General features: G+C 40.9%; 1 protein-coding gene across 3 annotated transcripts in view; it reads right to left on the reverse strand.

The window, feature by feature from the left end:
• Positions 1 to 15,367, reverse strand: part of LOC106721859 (uncharacterized protein At2g34460, chloroplastic-like) — an 18,423-nt gene extending 3,056 nt beyond the window's left edge. Inside the window, exons 1-5 of one of the 3 annotated variants that reach the window (XM_014517147.2) lie at positions 15,347 to 15,367; positions 13,487 to 13,687; positions 10,650 to 10,791; positions 8,008 to 8,209; positions 6,321 to 6,488 (exon numbers count right to left, since the gene is read on the reverse strand). In XM_014517147.2, the coding sequence (XP_014372633.1) occupies positions 6,321 to 6,488; positions 8,008 to 8,209; positions 10,650 to 10,784 (505 nt within the window). In that variant the 5' untranslated portion in view covers positions 10,785 to 10,791; positions 13,487 to 13,687; positions 15,347 to 15,367. Of the gene's footprint in view, positions 1 to 6,320; positions 6,489 to 8,007; positions 8,210 to 10,649; positions 10,792 to 13,481; positions 13,969 to 15,346 lie in introns of those variants that run through there. The other 2 variants (XM_014517146.2, XM_014517145.2) reach the window with 2 other exon arrangements.
• Between the last annotated feature and the right edge of the window lie 279 nt (positions 15,368 to 15,646).

Here is a 15,646-nt window from a genome sequence, read left to right on the forward strand (position 1 = left end):
GCACATTGAAGCAGGCGGTGGAGGAGGGGCCTGAGGCAGCGCAGCCCCGGTCTCTCCCCCGCTCCCAGCACAGAGGTGATAGTAGGGTTCTGGAGTCCAGCGCAGCTGTTTGTAGTCAGCCTGGGCTCTGGGCACTTGCAGCAAGCAGTGGGCAGGCTGCAAACAGCTGCACCGGGCTCCACAGCTCTGGCATCAGCTCCATGCTGGCGGCGGCTGCACGGGCACCTTGGGCCAGACATCAGGGCAGCGCAGCCTCAGTGACTGTGTCGGGAGTGGGGGAGAGACTGGGGCTGCACTGCCTCAGGCCCCTTCATCACCGACTGCTCTGATGCGTGGGTGCACGCACCAGTACAGAGCTGATGCCAGAGCCCAACACAGCTGTTTGGAGCCTCCCGGCTGCAGCCGGCCCCAGCTCTGGGTACCTGCTGCCAGAAGGCAGCTGGGATGCTGCAAGCCCTGCTGGGAGCAGCTACCCAGAGCTGGGGCTGGCCGTGGCGTGCAGAGCAAAATGGCCTCATGTGCCATGCTCGGCACGTGTGCCAGGGGTTGCCAACCCCTGGTAGATTAACTAAAAATCTTCCTTAGGACTTTTACAAGCTTTGTGATAGAAGCTGATACATATCATCTGCATGTAGTCTTCTACAGCTCTGTTAACTTGCTCTTTTCTTTCGTTTCTTCTCTCTCTTTCTTATTAAGGCCCACTCTACTGGATAAACTTTCTGTGCCCAGAAGTGATACCCTTAGACCGTGCTACTCTACATATCCTGCCTCTTAAACTGGCAGCAATATAGTTGTGTTTGTGGTGCTTCAGGCAAGGATAATAATTAGCGCTGCTGAGTGACAGTGCCACTTAATTCATCTCCATGCTGATTTACCTGCCAATACTTCTGATTTAAGAGACAGCTCATCAAGGTAAGCTAGGCTGGCAGTCTGTTCTACAACAACCAGCTTTCATTATTTATGAAATACCAATGCTTGGAGTAGCAGGTGTTAACTTTCACCCCAAGATCATACTAGATGCCATACTAGAGACCTATTAATAACTTAGTTTCAGTTGGTGGCAACCATCAATCCTCCTGGATCACAGTGTATGCGTGAGTGCCACCCAGACCTTCGATGCATATGCCTGGGCAGGAATTTTTTGAGAAGTGGAGGCTGCCCAGACCTTCCATCCTCCCTTTAGGGCACTGAAACAGATCCAAAGACCAGACTGAGTCCAGATGTTTGGTGCCTCTATGGCTATAGTTGTATATGTTTCTGGGAATCAAACCTAGGTCTCCTGTGTGGTAGAAAAGGATTCTACCCCTGAACCACAGGGGACTCCATTTGAGTTGGTGGTGAACCAAAAAGTAACTTAAAAAAAATTCCTTTAGGTTGAACAGAGTATACATTTTGTCTGCAGTTTTTTTGTTTTGTTTTTATCCTTTTAAAAATTAAACAACTATGTTTCTAAACAGCATTTTGAAAACAGTAAAACAAACAATTTTGGCATTTTTCATTCCCTTTCTCCTTCTGCCAATGCACACTTTTGGTCCAAACTATTAACTGAATTTGGCATGAATTCATAAAATTTGAGTTGACCAGGAGCTGCATTTTTCTATATAAACTCAGGCCAAGAAATGTTGTCCAACTCCATTGCATACATAATGTTGTTTGCCTGCAACCCATCATTTCTTAGCTTCCCAAAAAAAGCCCATTAAAGCTCCCTGAAAAATTGACAGATATTTAAAATTCATCTTGTTATTGTTTTACAGGAGAGGGAAGCAAAAGCCAAAATATTTCTAAATAATGAGGCATTCACCTTTTCAGAGAGTATTGTTTATCTGTTGTTGCCTAAAGAACATCAGGAAAAACGGTGTTATTAACAAGTGTCAATGCCATAAGAGATTCATTAATCAGGATCCAAATCAATACATTTTTATTTTCTTCCTCATTTTTATTGTATTAAGAATACCCAAGTTCTGCCCTCAACTACATCACTGTAAATCAAGATGATTTAATTTGGACGTCATATAACACAGGTCAGAATTTGGATCAAAAGTATCAAGATTTTAAATTGATAATGTGTAAGGTTAGTAATTCTTACCATTTCTCTTAGAACAAGCAAGTCATAGCTATGAATAAACCAACAGTATCTGCTGTTCCATGGTGAGGGTGGGGGAGATAGCAGGCCAGATTTTCAACTGCTCGAAATACAACTTCTATTGTTTTCAACAAAGGTTGGATACTTTTGAAAATCTGGTCCTCTGTTTCTTGAAGCATCCTCATAGGGAAATGGTTAAATTCAGGGACAGATCCAGGGGGAAGTGCAGTCACTGTCACCCCTCCCCCCTTGCTCTTTGATTCCTGATCTACTTAAAGTTTCAAACCAACTACCAAGCAGTGGCAGCAACATTTCTATTCAGGCAGCAGTGAAGGAGTCAATTGACTTCACAGATCATCATAATCTACCTGATTCCTTTTAAATACTTCATGCCACATGTGTTAACAGCCTTTTCTCCTTTTTAATGGTCTTGATGTTCCACTGATCAAGCTATCTTTTCTTTGGCAATTATGCTGTCTGTTAATTGTTCCTGGTAATGTAGGCCCTATTTAACAGCGTTACAAACTATTTTTTTTAACTTTAGTTAAAAACATTAACTAAGGTGAACATTAACTGAAATGTAGAAATGAATCTGAAAAACAGATGTACATTTAACTCCAGGGTTCAAATTACACTTTGACTCTTGGGTGGAGGGGAGGGGTCTGCAAAAACAATTGGGCTGCTCATCACGACACCCTAATAAAATCGGAGCCCCTCCAGGTTATGATTTTCAAATCTTATAGGGGGCTCATCTCTTCCGGGGGGAGGGGGGGAGGGGAAGGGGTTCAGCCCCCCTCCCTCAAGCTCCCCCGTAATTTGAACCCTGTTTATCTTTAATGACTACAGGGTTAATAAAACAGCATCTTTTGACTATTTTTGCTCAGCGTGTTGTGTTTTTTATACATAATAGCCAATTAAAGTACATTCCAATAAATTTGGGTTTGGGGCTTTTTTGCTATATTAAAATGGAATAGCATAGTCCTAGGCCCCTAACATATTAGTAAAACACGTAATATATTTTTACCTAGAGAAAAATATGTTGTGCTATATGGGGTGATGCACCACACCATCTGCACCCTCCTTTTCAAAATGCCAGATCCACCCATGTTTAAATGCATGTTAAAAAAAATCATCTTCTTAATGTATTGCTACCTTAGTTATCAATGTTTCTTTCAGTAGCAGAGTCTGGATTAAAATCATCTCTCTGATAAACCCAAGAAGTTTTCTACCAAATTCTTACTATGGAATACTAAGTTGTTATCAGCAACTAGCTGAGGAGAAGGAACACCAGAGGCTAGGAGTACAAAAACACATGGAAATGTGTATCTCTTAGAATGGTGAACTGTCCCTGCAAATCTCTGTGTTCTTCCATCTTTAGTTTCAGGGAAATAGCTTTGCTCATTTAAAGTACACTTACTATTTTACTTTGGAATTAGATGTACATAATTTCTGCATGCTTTCATCAACGGTTCCAACCCCAAGCACTAGAAAGAATCATGGGTCAGAAGCCAGTTATGGGACTGACTTAAAATTATGAGATTTAAAAATAGATATAATATTTACGCTCTTTTTCTTGCTCTTCTGAGACTTTAGGATTCACTTGCTCTATATTTTCAATTTCTTCCCTGTAATTATCAAGGCTAGAAATTTACTTTATATAAAGAAAGCTGAGATTCTCCTGCAAACTTTTTAGTAAAGGAGTCAGGGCTTTAAGAAATAATTTGTGAATAATGCAGAGGCAGTTGTGTATGCAAATGATTTACTGGATACTTCCATTTTGATCTTTGCATGGTTTTCCTGTGCTTACATATGCCTGTGTGGTAATTGTGAAAGCAAATTCAGCAGTTGCATTGTGACACATGCAGTCGTAGAAACATGTCCTTTACCTGCTTGTGATGATGAATCAAGTTTCAGAATGGCACACTTTGCTTCAAAATACAAGAAAAAAAGCCCAAGTGAGATGCCTAATCTTGTCCCTTTTTTCTTTGCAGTTTAAACTGTCCCCTTCTCAGTGTGCTTAAAACTCACTTTTAGGGTGTTTAGTCAAGGAGCATTTGACAGGCTCCAGTAGTCGACATGGAACATGGAGGATTAGTGGAGAAAGGTCAAACAAACAAAATCAATCATTATTAACATTGATCTTATTAATGAGAAGTTTGTTGTGAATTTTACTATGCTGGAAGAAAGTAGCGGCCTATTGAGCAATATTTCCCTATTTGCAACAAAGATGCTTTTGTTGGTTTACTAAACTTAATATGAAGCCCCAGTAAAATAATGCCAGCGTTATCTTCAACTTGCAATGACCACTGGAAAATAATGAATTCTGTGAATCTGTGGTGGGAAGTTTACTGGATTAAGAAGCATTTTAATCTTTTTAAACCCTTACAATTATCTCCAACTCAAAGTGGCTTTGTTTATTGATATCTAACCGGCTCCCTAATATTCTACTGGGGGGAGGGTTTCCTATAAGCATTAACCCCTAAAACTGGCACCTTTTAACATTAAGAGTGCTCTCTTGCGAGGAACTGGAGGCTTGATCCTGCAAGTTAGTAAGTCTCTTCCACCAAATGCTGAGTACCTTCAGTTCCTACTGATTTCATCTAGGATAGAAGTGTGGTTGACTCTTCCTGGGAGGGGCTCAGTAACTCATGGCCCAGGCCCCACTGAAGTGTATGTATAATTGTAACTGCTCATGGGTAGAGTCTACTTGACTTCAGCATGATTACTTGCATGCATAAAGTGGGTTAGTGTTGCAAAATTGGGGTTTAAAAACATTTCTGGAATATTCATGCTTAACACAGTAACCATGCTAAATAATGCTGATGCAGCAAGAGGACACAGCAAATATGGCTTTTAGTTGAAACATACGGGTGGCTAATCCTGGGTCTGTCCTTTATAGGATCTGAAGTTGATGAGAGTTTGCTATTACAGTGAAAGACCCTTTAGGATCCTATTTTCCAAGAATGGAAACCCAGTTGTGTGGAACAAGGCAGAAGCAATTGCTAGTCTGTGTTTGCCCAGAATCAAGTTATTTTGCTAACTACACAGGACTACATAAAAGACCATTTAAACTCCTGTACACATATTTGACTATATAGATACCCTGCCCTGTAATTGTGACATATATGGAAATTGATGTGATTATACACAGAATTATGTCAATTATGTGGTCTTTGCAATTCTGAATGTGATTTACTGCACAGCAGTCCAAAACTTCTTTGGCAAAAATGATTTCTTTTGGGGCATGCCAAAAACCTGACTCAGAATTACTAAAAAACTTTCTCAGGTTTGTTAATCTTTTTGTAAACTTAAATTGCATCAAGATGCAGACCTGCATTAGTCAATGACCGTAGGGGAAGCTATAGGAAACTTAGTAGTTTAAGTTAAATCAGGGACACATTGTTATAAACCAATCTTGCTTTGAGATTTTCAGTCCTCAAAATGCAAAGCAAAGTATAGGTGCTACCTTACTTGAAGGGAAACCTAGGGGTAGCTTCTCCAAACCCTACTAATGTCACTTGTTTTTACAAACCCATAATGTACTACCTATTCTTACTGCCCCATCAGTTGAAGATGGAACACTGAAACTGAGGTGAGCACCTCCTTCACACTGGAATGGATAACTAAAGACAGCAGAGAAGGACAGCTTGTTTTTCATTTGATGCATTAACTTTGGGCACTGAGCAAGTGACAGGGAATTTATTCTGAGCCTGTCTATGCTTTGAGAGTGTTCCTTCAGCTCATTGGGTTTCTACTTGTTCTGTGTCCACTGAAGTCTATAGGATTTTTTCTACCAACTTTAACAGACATTTGACTAGTCCCCTAGTTAATAAATCTCAATCTATTACCCACTGGAAATGTTGGCTAAGTGATGTAGTTAGCATATAGATTAGACCTGTATATTGAAAAAGTTGCGTTTCAGAGGGGTTCTTTTTTAAACTCTAGTTTAAAAAAAGTTTAGCAATTTGAACGATTAAAAACCTGCTAGACAGGGGCTGTGCAATTTTCCACATCTCTCTTCCAGTCTTCTTCAAGCCTACTGATTGATCCGGCAAAATTTTGTGTAGCCTGAACCTAAAAAGGAGTCAGTGAGACTTGGTATTTGTTGCAGGGCCTGCTAGCACCTATAAAAAAGGCCCAACATGTAACTATTTGATCAGCCATCACCCATCTACATTACCATTTACACTCTTAGCAAAGCCTTGTTTTATACATGCTGCTACTATTATTCTTTTACCTGTGGCTGGGATGTTTTTTAGCCCTGGTGGCCTCACTACAGTCCAGTTGGGGTCAGCACATTCCTTCTCTAAATAGTTCTCCATCTGGTACATGTTAGTAAGCACACTTCTAATGAGTGGCAGGAGGAAAAAACACACTAGAGCTGGAGCATTCTGGCCTGATTCAGCTGTGAGAGAAGAGACAGGTTAGTAACAAGCAGGACAGGCATGGCTATTGAATCCAAGTATACATTATGCTTCTCTGCTAACAAAAGAATTTTAGTCTGGTGTCTGACCCCATACTACATGTCTGCCACTGCTTGTTGGGCTTTGCTTTTAACTCAGAAACTGACACAATATGATTTTACTTACAAACAGCACAAAATCAGGATTTAAATAATGTATTTAAAATAAAATATCCTTTAATCAACCCTCTGTTTAATTAGGGCATCTGGTAGTTAATAAAAACTGACCTGACCTAAAACCTACCTGCCTACTTTTTTTTTTCAATTTACTTGCAATTAAGGATTTTATCATTGAACCTGTTAATTGCCACTGTGTCTTCCTAACCCAGTTTTTGCCTCTGTGGCAGGGGTTTTGATCCTGCAGTCACCCTTACTTCCTTCTGATTATTTTCTCTCTTGAAGGTTATAGTTTTCTGTGAATTTTGTTTCTTTTTATCTTTTCTTTCTCTCACTTGCTCTTCTTAGTGTTTTCTTTGCACTTACTATGTTTTATTTATCATTCTTGCCTGATGCTTTTTCTGCCTCATATTGGCGCAGCCATTAAGAGAAATAGAAATGTTTCATGGTAACCAGCTAGTCACTGAACCTGCTGGTTAATTTAAAGGGAAGTCTCCAAAGTAGGTCCTTGGCCAGAAAGATAATCAATATAAGGAGGTGCTCATAAGGGACAGGAAAACAAACAGATCCCTTTATTTCCCCAAGTGGAGGAAGGGGAAGTTACCTTAGTGAGGTGATTTATAGCACACACACACAATGAATTCTGGAAATTGTTAATTGAAAACCTGATTGAAGGGTCACATGACCATATGATGATGCGGAGGGAGGGGGGTTGGTGCATTTACAAAAATTTGAACCAGAAAGTTGGAGGCATTACTTTCAATGCAACATTACATTATTATATGCTCATCAGTGCAAGTTTATGGTGATAGCAGTCCTATGTGGTGATAGATGTCACAAATACATTGATCCTCATTGCTCTAATGCATCCCCATCTCACTTTCTTTTAAGAAGTTGATGTAGATTAGTCTATGTATTGGAGAAAAATAGCAGCAGAGATGGCTACTAGAGACTAGCAGCAGAGATGGCTACTTCCATGCTTTATGCAAGACCCAGATCAACTGCAAGAGATGGGGAGTTTTAATAGGTTTTGCTCAGAAATGGGTAGGGGAAAAGATTTTTTCAAAGGTGTTTAAAGCCCATTAGCTTTCAGTGGAGCAGGTTTAATCACTTAGGTACTTTTAAGAATTTTGCCCTTGCTTAAGATTTAAGAATAAAACTGCTGATTCTTTCCTTTCATAGAGAGACTCTTAGTTCTCAGTTCAAGGCTCAAGGGAGTTAAAAACACCGTAATTCCATTTATATAATGGACAGAGGGTCCCCCTCCCATCATTTTTATGGCTCTGACTCTGAAATCAACATTGACAAGTATTCACTTGAATAATCAGGTGGTAACTGTACTCACGGGAAGTGTACCATGATATCATGGCTATTATACGGCTCACATCAGATTGCCTCATGGCAGCCACAATAGCTCTCATAGAATCAGCATATCCTGAAATGGCTGAGAAGATCTTGTAAGGGAAGCCTAAGCAGGAAATTACAGCATCTTGGCCTTGCAAATGTTCTGACAACTGTTCTGCCGAAAAGATGTTTGTTTCCACCACCTAAAAGAATTTAATAATGTTGGAATCTTTGCAACACTTGTCTCACCACCAGCATTTTTTTCTCCTCTTTGGGCATGTCTACATGTTGCCGTGCTTTAGTACTTCCTTTTGGAAGTTCTAAAGCACAGCGCAGCATGAGTGGTTACTGCACTGTGCATGCAGTGTACGGTTAGATTTCGCCTCTGCATTGCCATAGAACTGCATTATAACTGGGGAGTGTGCCACTACAGTGACATAGCTAGCAATCATGTGTAGACCCACAACATCACTACATCACCGTAGCATGCCATACAGTCACATAGCGCATTGCTACGTTGCCGTAGGGTGACGTGTAGATGGGCCCTTTTATCACTCTGTTTCCAAATAAGAATGAACCAGGAACACTGAAGTAGTAGTACTCTAAATGCACTCTCTCATGGAGAGTTATGTTTTTGAAGGTGAGACTTGGCAAACAGGAAGAAGGCAAAACCTCAGTAGATTGATTATTTTTAACTGCTTATGGGATGTGTAATAAAGTGATAATATCTCCAGGACTCCCACTTCTCCTTTTGCAATTTAGCATTAACATAATACCATATTTCATTTTAAGGCTGAAAATGTGATTATTGTTGATGAAAGCCAGTGGTTGATAGAGCTATTATCATCCATTTTCTGCTTAAAAGTGAGGCCCCTGCTTTTTCAAACATTATCAGATGGATGAAACCTCATGGCTGTTATTAGCATAATTGTCTCCACCTGGGCATATGACTCAACACAAGTTGAATAGAAACTTGGAGAGGTAGGGAATAATGTGTGCTTCTTGCATCTGGTCTCAGAAAACAGGAAGTCTTCTAAAGCTTGACAGAACTGATAATCCATCTTGTGCGTGGGTAGTAGGATGAAGTAGTATTGCTCTTCTATATTTTAGGCCTTAATTCTCACTGTAGTAGTGATGGAGTCATTGATACCTGTGTTTGGTAAGTGCTTTTTCTGTATTTTTGTTATGCTAAACCTGTTAGGTGGTATGCGTGGTCTGGGGATGGGCATCGGAGACTGGAGAGATAAATACACTTTAGCCAAGAACTAGCGATTACTTCTTCTGTTTAGAAGTTAAGATGTGCTTTTATTTCAGAACAAGGGACCTAGAGCTTGCCCCTTTGTGCTACAGCTTCTGGCTTGCCTTGAAAAGAAGAGTATTTACTATACCTTGGAGGTGTGCTTTAGAAATAATCTTGTCTGCCACCTAATGGGGTCAGACAGTTCTGTTTCACATAGGTAAATTATTTTGTAGTAGTATGTGAGACGGAAATTAGATTAAACACATCTGTAGTCTATAGTATTTTCATTTCAGAAAGTGCTATGATATTTCTGGGCTGGTTTACTGTAGAGAGAGATTGGATACATTTAAAAAGTGAACAGAACTTCATTCCTACTCTGACAGGTGTTTCTCAAGAGACAACTTTAGTCAATTACTGCTTGAAACACTGAGAAGTGAATTCACCAGGCTCAACATTCATTTTCCTTGGAGGGCAGTAGACCCACTAAAAATATTTAATTCCTTCAGTAGACTTCAGAAAGTTTTGTCTAGCTCAGGCTCTAGGGGGGACCTTAAAATATTTTCACTCCATTGTTTGCCCAGGACTCTTTCAGATTACAAAAAAAGAAAGCAATAGAGAGATCTGGTAAGGCTCTCTTTTAAGACATTCAACCCAGCCCTGTGATATTCCCTTGAGAGTCTCTGACTGCTGTCAACCTCCCCAATATCAATGGGAACTGGGGCTGTTGTCACACCATGAGTACATGGCCTTTATCACATCTCCCCATTCAGCTCCTACACACAAGTTAATTTAAATCTTTGAAGTCATCAAAATATATTACATTCATAAAACCATATCTACAACTTTTCCAAGTTATTTTGTTAAATGTAACACTGGTTAGTGCTCATGGAGCTGTAGAGATGTTGGCTGAGAAAATATGATTGGAGCTTCTGATAGGGAAGAAATCTACAGGTGTTCAGACTGGCTGCTAAGGGTTGCAGCTAGGCCACATAGCCTATAGGTCATATGTGGGCAGGCTGATATTTTTTGTACAGTCAGTTAGCCAACCTGAATTGCTATGTAGAAACTGATCCAAAGACCCTGGGATTTAATGGAAAGACTTTTGGATTTATTGACAATGTAAGACTAGAAGATAAAGTGTATATTTGGTATATTAAATATTTAGGCCAAAATCCTTAAAATGATACCAGTGAATCTTACCACTTCCATTTCTGGTTGCTCAAACTGAAACAGCTTAAAGGAGCCCCAATTTTCAGAAGGTGCTAAGCACACACCATCTGAAAACTGACTCTTGTAAGAGGTCGTTTGGTATCCTAAAATTGAGACACCCTAAATCACTAGACGCATTTGAAAATCTTAGTTCAAGAAGAATAGTATCAGACATAATATTCTATATGAAATACCTTCAGATTTTTATGTTGAATAGTCAGATTAGTGATGTTCCGAACAAGTGCTGTCACTTCATGGCCTTCCTCAAGTGCCTGCAAGACCAGATACTGACCAGACTGACCTGTTGCACCAAGAATGGACAGCTTCATAATTTATCTGGAAACAGAAGGCAAAGCTGAGAATCGTTTGATAGCAAATACTTGTTGGTATGTGATTTTTATCTTATTTTTAAGAAAAAAGAAGCATCAAGGAAATTTGGTAACTTTAGAAGACCACGTAAGAGTACCTTAAGTTAAGCACCACAGTTCCCTAAAGACAACAATGTACATGTTATGGTATTGCAAATGCTGCGGAGTTGCATGCCTCCAGGATAAACTGTAGCAACTCAAGAGGTGCAGCCCTTCATTCAGCTCCCTCATGCATCCCTAATCATCCTTTCACATGTTTCAGCTCCTTTCATCTCCTCCACAACCTCTGTGGGGATGGTGAGGATTCTGTGGTAGGCATGGAGAGAAGCAGCCTAACTTGCAAAGGGTGCATCTACATGTCAGCTCTGCATTAAAGAGCACTAATTAGCTCAGAAGGAAAGCATCACTGCCTACACAAGTGCAGGTATTAGGGAGCAGTAAATTTACTCCACTGTAGGATAGTTTTGTCTCCTACAGCAGAGTAACTTCATGTGCTGAAATACATATGTAGATAGTGATAGGTTGGCTGGGGCATGAGGGTACTGAAGTGCAGGGGCTGCCTGATACCTAGCCCTGCACTTTAGTAGCCTGTGCGGGGCTGGGGTGAGTGGCTGGAGCTGGCATGCCCCAGCCAGCCCATCTGCCACCCAATCCTCTTCCCTGGTTTATATCTATTGTTTCTTCCCCTTTGTTATATCTATTTGTGGTGTCGGTTATTAGACTATAAGCACTTCAGGTCAGGACTTTTTTTGCCAACACCAAGCCCCATGTAGGATCCTGGACATGGGATCAAAATAAAAAGAATTCATAACTGCTTTCCCTGTGTAGGTGTCACTGCATTTTATAAAGAAGATTCATTTGACAGATAGGGCACAAATTATACACAGGGGGCAGAACAGAAGATTCCTGACTCCATATGTTGCCCTGTCAATGAGCATAGCAAACTGCACACACGGGAATATGTATTTCAGCATTTTGCTCTGCTTTGCCTGGTGTTGGTGAGGATTTAAATTTCTTTCTGTTGGTACCTTATTTAGCCTCAGCTCTTGCAATGATCTTGCCATGGGGGAGGTGACTTAATGGCACATGTGGCTGATTCTCTAGAGCTAAGGGGGAGGTAGACGGGTAGTGGTCATCTCTTCCTTGGATTGTGAAGAACTGCACTCTCTTGTCCTTTGTTGTGTCCTGGCTTGGTAAGCAGGAAGCATGATGGAACTATTTATATTGCTCTTGAATGGCTGTGTTACAGAATCATGCTTCCAGAGTACTGAGTTTGTCAGGAGCAGGCTTTGCATTTTCAAGTTGAGACTGAACTGTGTGTGTGCGTGCATACCAGTCATCTTATTTTCTCAGGCTAGGGACAGACATTACACATAAACTAGTGTAAACCTGTAACAGATGTTCAGTGCACATAAACCAGTTTGCAAGTGGCTGAAACCGATTTGAGATAAACGTGGTTGAATGTAATATCAGACTTAACTGATTTGGCTCAAACCAGTTTATGCAATATCTGTCCCAGACCCCTTGCTGATTTAAGATAAAACAGACTCCCCCAGCATCTCTGCATGTTCTCTGGGCTAGGTGAAGCTTTCTGTTCCACAGCAGGGCTGTCCCCTCTCCTCTGCTCCCTGGCTGGAGCTCTGGCAGAAACTTGCAGGCACAGCAGCGTCTGCCTGGCTTCCTCCTGCTCCCCCACTCCCCTTGTCACTCCCTACTAAGCAGGGATCCCCCATCCTTTCTGCCTTACACAGACACCTCAGCATTAGCTAACAGATCACATGCTGGCTACAGTCCATGCTGTAGCGGACAGCAGTGTGGGTTTAGGGCTCTTTGGAGCTAATCAACAGCTCAGCTGGTAATGTCCCTCTCTTCCATCTTTGTTTAAGAAGAGCTTGAACTAATGAGAAAGGCTGTTTGTTTTCTGATGGGGTGATAAATGCTGATAACAGAGCTGATAAATACTCATATCAAGGAGTAGGGGGGCAGGGGGAAACTCCTCCCTAATCGTGCTGGGGCTTTGCCACAGGGAATGGAGGGCTGCTCTAGCACCCCCTGGCTTCTAGCCTGAGCCACTGCAGGCATGTGCCTGCATGTCTGGCATGTCTGTACAATTACAAAGTGAATTAGCCTAGCCAGGTTAGACTAACCTGCAAAAATTAAATCTGTTCAGGCTCAGGCTTTTTGAATGCCTGTCCCTAGCTTTAGGGTTCTGTCTACAGAGTTCAGCACTGTGTTGCTCTGTCCCCTCTGAACCCTATCATTGTATTAAAACCATTTGGAAATATATTCCCTGGCTGTTTCTACTGCAAATACTCATTCCCCTGTGCCCAAGCACATCACATTCATATGCATTAAAGACAGAAAAGACATGTTTGTAATCTCCCTTGCCACTCTAGGATTCCCTTGTTCCTGTAAACTAACTCATATCTCAGTAGCCTCAGCAGTGAGGAGAGCAGTTAGTGAGAAGCAGCAGAGGACTGACTGCTAAATTCACTATTTAACACACAGGATAGTCCATAAGGGTATTAAGTAGGAATTTTAAAAGGCTGGTTTCTCCTTGCCCCACCCAGTACAACACCATGCATAACAAGGAGGTGGATGAGACCATAAAATAACTGTTCTTTAATGAAACCCCCCCCCTAAAACTTAACAAAATACCTTACTTGGAGACCAGTTGCAGTGATGGCTGGTTGTAGCTCTGTATCAAATGCCAAGGAAAATCTTCTTGTGTGGGCAAATGAGAAGCAGAATTTGCCCTGGGGTTCCTTTAGCTTGTGTTCATACTGAACAAAGTTTTCCAAATTGAAAGAATGTCACTGCATTAACTCCTGTTCTGTTCATCTCCAGGACTCAAAGTTCTCTGCCTTTTAAAGCCATAAAGAAAACATTTACAGGCAAACTGTCTTCATTTCCTTTGTTTGTTTATATTTTCTTATCACTAATTTCTCACAGCCCATCCTTATTCCTGTTCAGCTACTACAGCATTTCTGTAAGTAGGGCAAAGAGTCAGAGCAGGGAGTACACCCAGTTGCCACACCTGAGTCTCCTGTTACATAAATGTTGCACAAGCTTAAAAGAAATGAATTAAGATTGTTAGCAGTTTAGCATAGTTTAACTAATTGCACCCAACTACAGAGACTGCTTCTAGGATCTGGCTGAAATGGCCTTCCAGTTTTCAGTACTGTATTGTATCTCCTTCTCCCTTTCCCTGACCAACCCCTTCCCCCATAACAATTGTACTCGACTTTGACATGGTGTTGACCTATAATTGGCCCCCCTCCAGTCTTGACTTTTTTTGTACTTGCAGAATTTGTGTAGATCAGGGATGATCAAACTTTGTGGCAGATATGCTGCAAACTAAGTCTCTGCCTTCCCTGAATACCACTCCAATCCCCTTCCTCTGCAATCTGCTTCCTTCCCCATCCTCCCTGCCTGATCTGCCATATGCCACATAGAAACTGCCTGTGCCACTTGTGGCATGTACTGCAGGTTGGTCTCCCCTGGTGTGTAGACCATAAAATACAAGGTCAGAATTTTTGTGCAATGCAGGTTGCATTTTGGTATTTTTAATGCATTTAGCCCGTTGGGTCAGTTCATTGGTTATGTGATTCTCCAATAGGATTTTGTAAGAACAATAGCAATTCAGTGCCTTCATCTGTAGTTACTGGCTTATAGCCAGGGAACAACTGTTTTTCCTAAAAATGGAAACTGAAAATATGAGGTCATTTAATGTTCAGGGTCAACTTAAGAGTCAGAACAATACCATAATAGATCCTCAATTTGCAGAACAGTCCCAAATTTGTATCAATTCAGCAAACCTTATTGCAGAAGCCCATTGATTGCTACTTGCTTATATTGCGATAGTAGCTAGAAGTCTCACTCATATGTGGTTTCCCATTGTTCCAGCCATTGTACAGGAGATTACATGAATACTTGCATTACAGCTTTATTATATGACCAATGCACCATCAACTGCTGTACTCTCATTAGCAAGAGCTATTTCTGTTGCTCCACATGCATACACAATTCTTTACAGACAAATTGGACGGAGTAATGAAACGTTTAACGTGGAATGTTAGACAGAATAGTTGAATGAAGAAAACATGCCATCTGGGAAGAGGCAATAAGGGCAAAAAAGCATAAGATAATGCAGTTGGGTTTTTTTCCTCTCTACTGTCTTTTTCACATTTGAGTGTAAGTACCTGGGGATACTCTGAAAGGGAGTTTTAGGGTACATAAACCTTATGCTATGAGAAACTGAAGGAGAAGTGTCTATTTTGATTAAACAGAGAAGAAAGAGGTCAGGCTTTTACACTTTAAAGATCTCACAGGGTCTCGGAGTACTTATCACAGTAGCCCCCTTTCTACTGTTTTCATCACATCGCTGGAGTTAGGTTCCTGAATGATCTGCTTCAGAGAACACTGGTGTTACAGTTTACCATGGACTGTAGAGTCCCTCCCGAAAGATTACTTCTTCAGCTTTTTTGCCACATTTGAAAGAAGGACCCCAATCAGCACTATACCTTTCTGAAGCACAGTGTAACTTCAGCAAAGACTTGGGGAACAGCACCACCTACTGAAGCAGAAACAGGATTGGCCTCCTCTAGTTAGGCAGAGTAAAAACACCAGATATTATTATTATTAATAATAAAAAGAAACGATAGTTATTCTTAGATACTTTAAAAGATCTACACACAAAGGCTGCTTCTCAGATGTAGCTATTTAAATATACAATTAATTATTATTGGAAAGCTGATATTTTTAACAGTTTCTTTGCCTCTGTTTTCTTGAACAGGGACCAGGATATCCCACCTACCAGAAGT

The sequence above is a fragment of the Alligator sinensis genome, unplaced genomic scaffold (assembly GCF_000455745.1).
Source record: "Alligator sinensis unplaced genomic scaffold, ASM45574v1 scaffold125_1, whole genome shotgun sequence".
Taxonomy (NCBI): domain Eukaryota; kingdom Metazoa; phylum Chordata; order Crocodylia; family Alligatoridae; genus Alligator; species Alligator sinensis.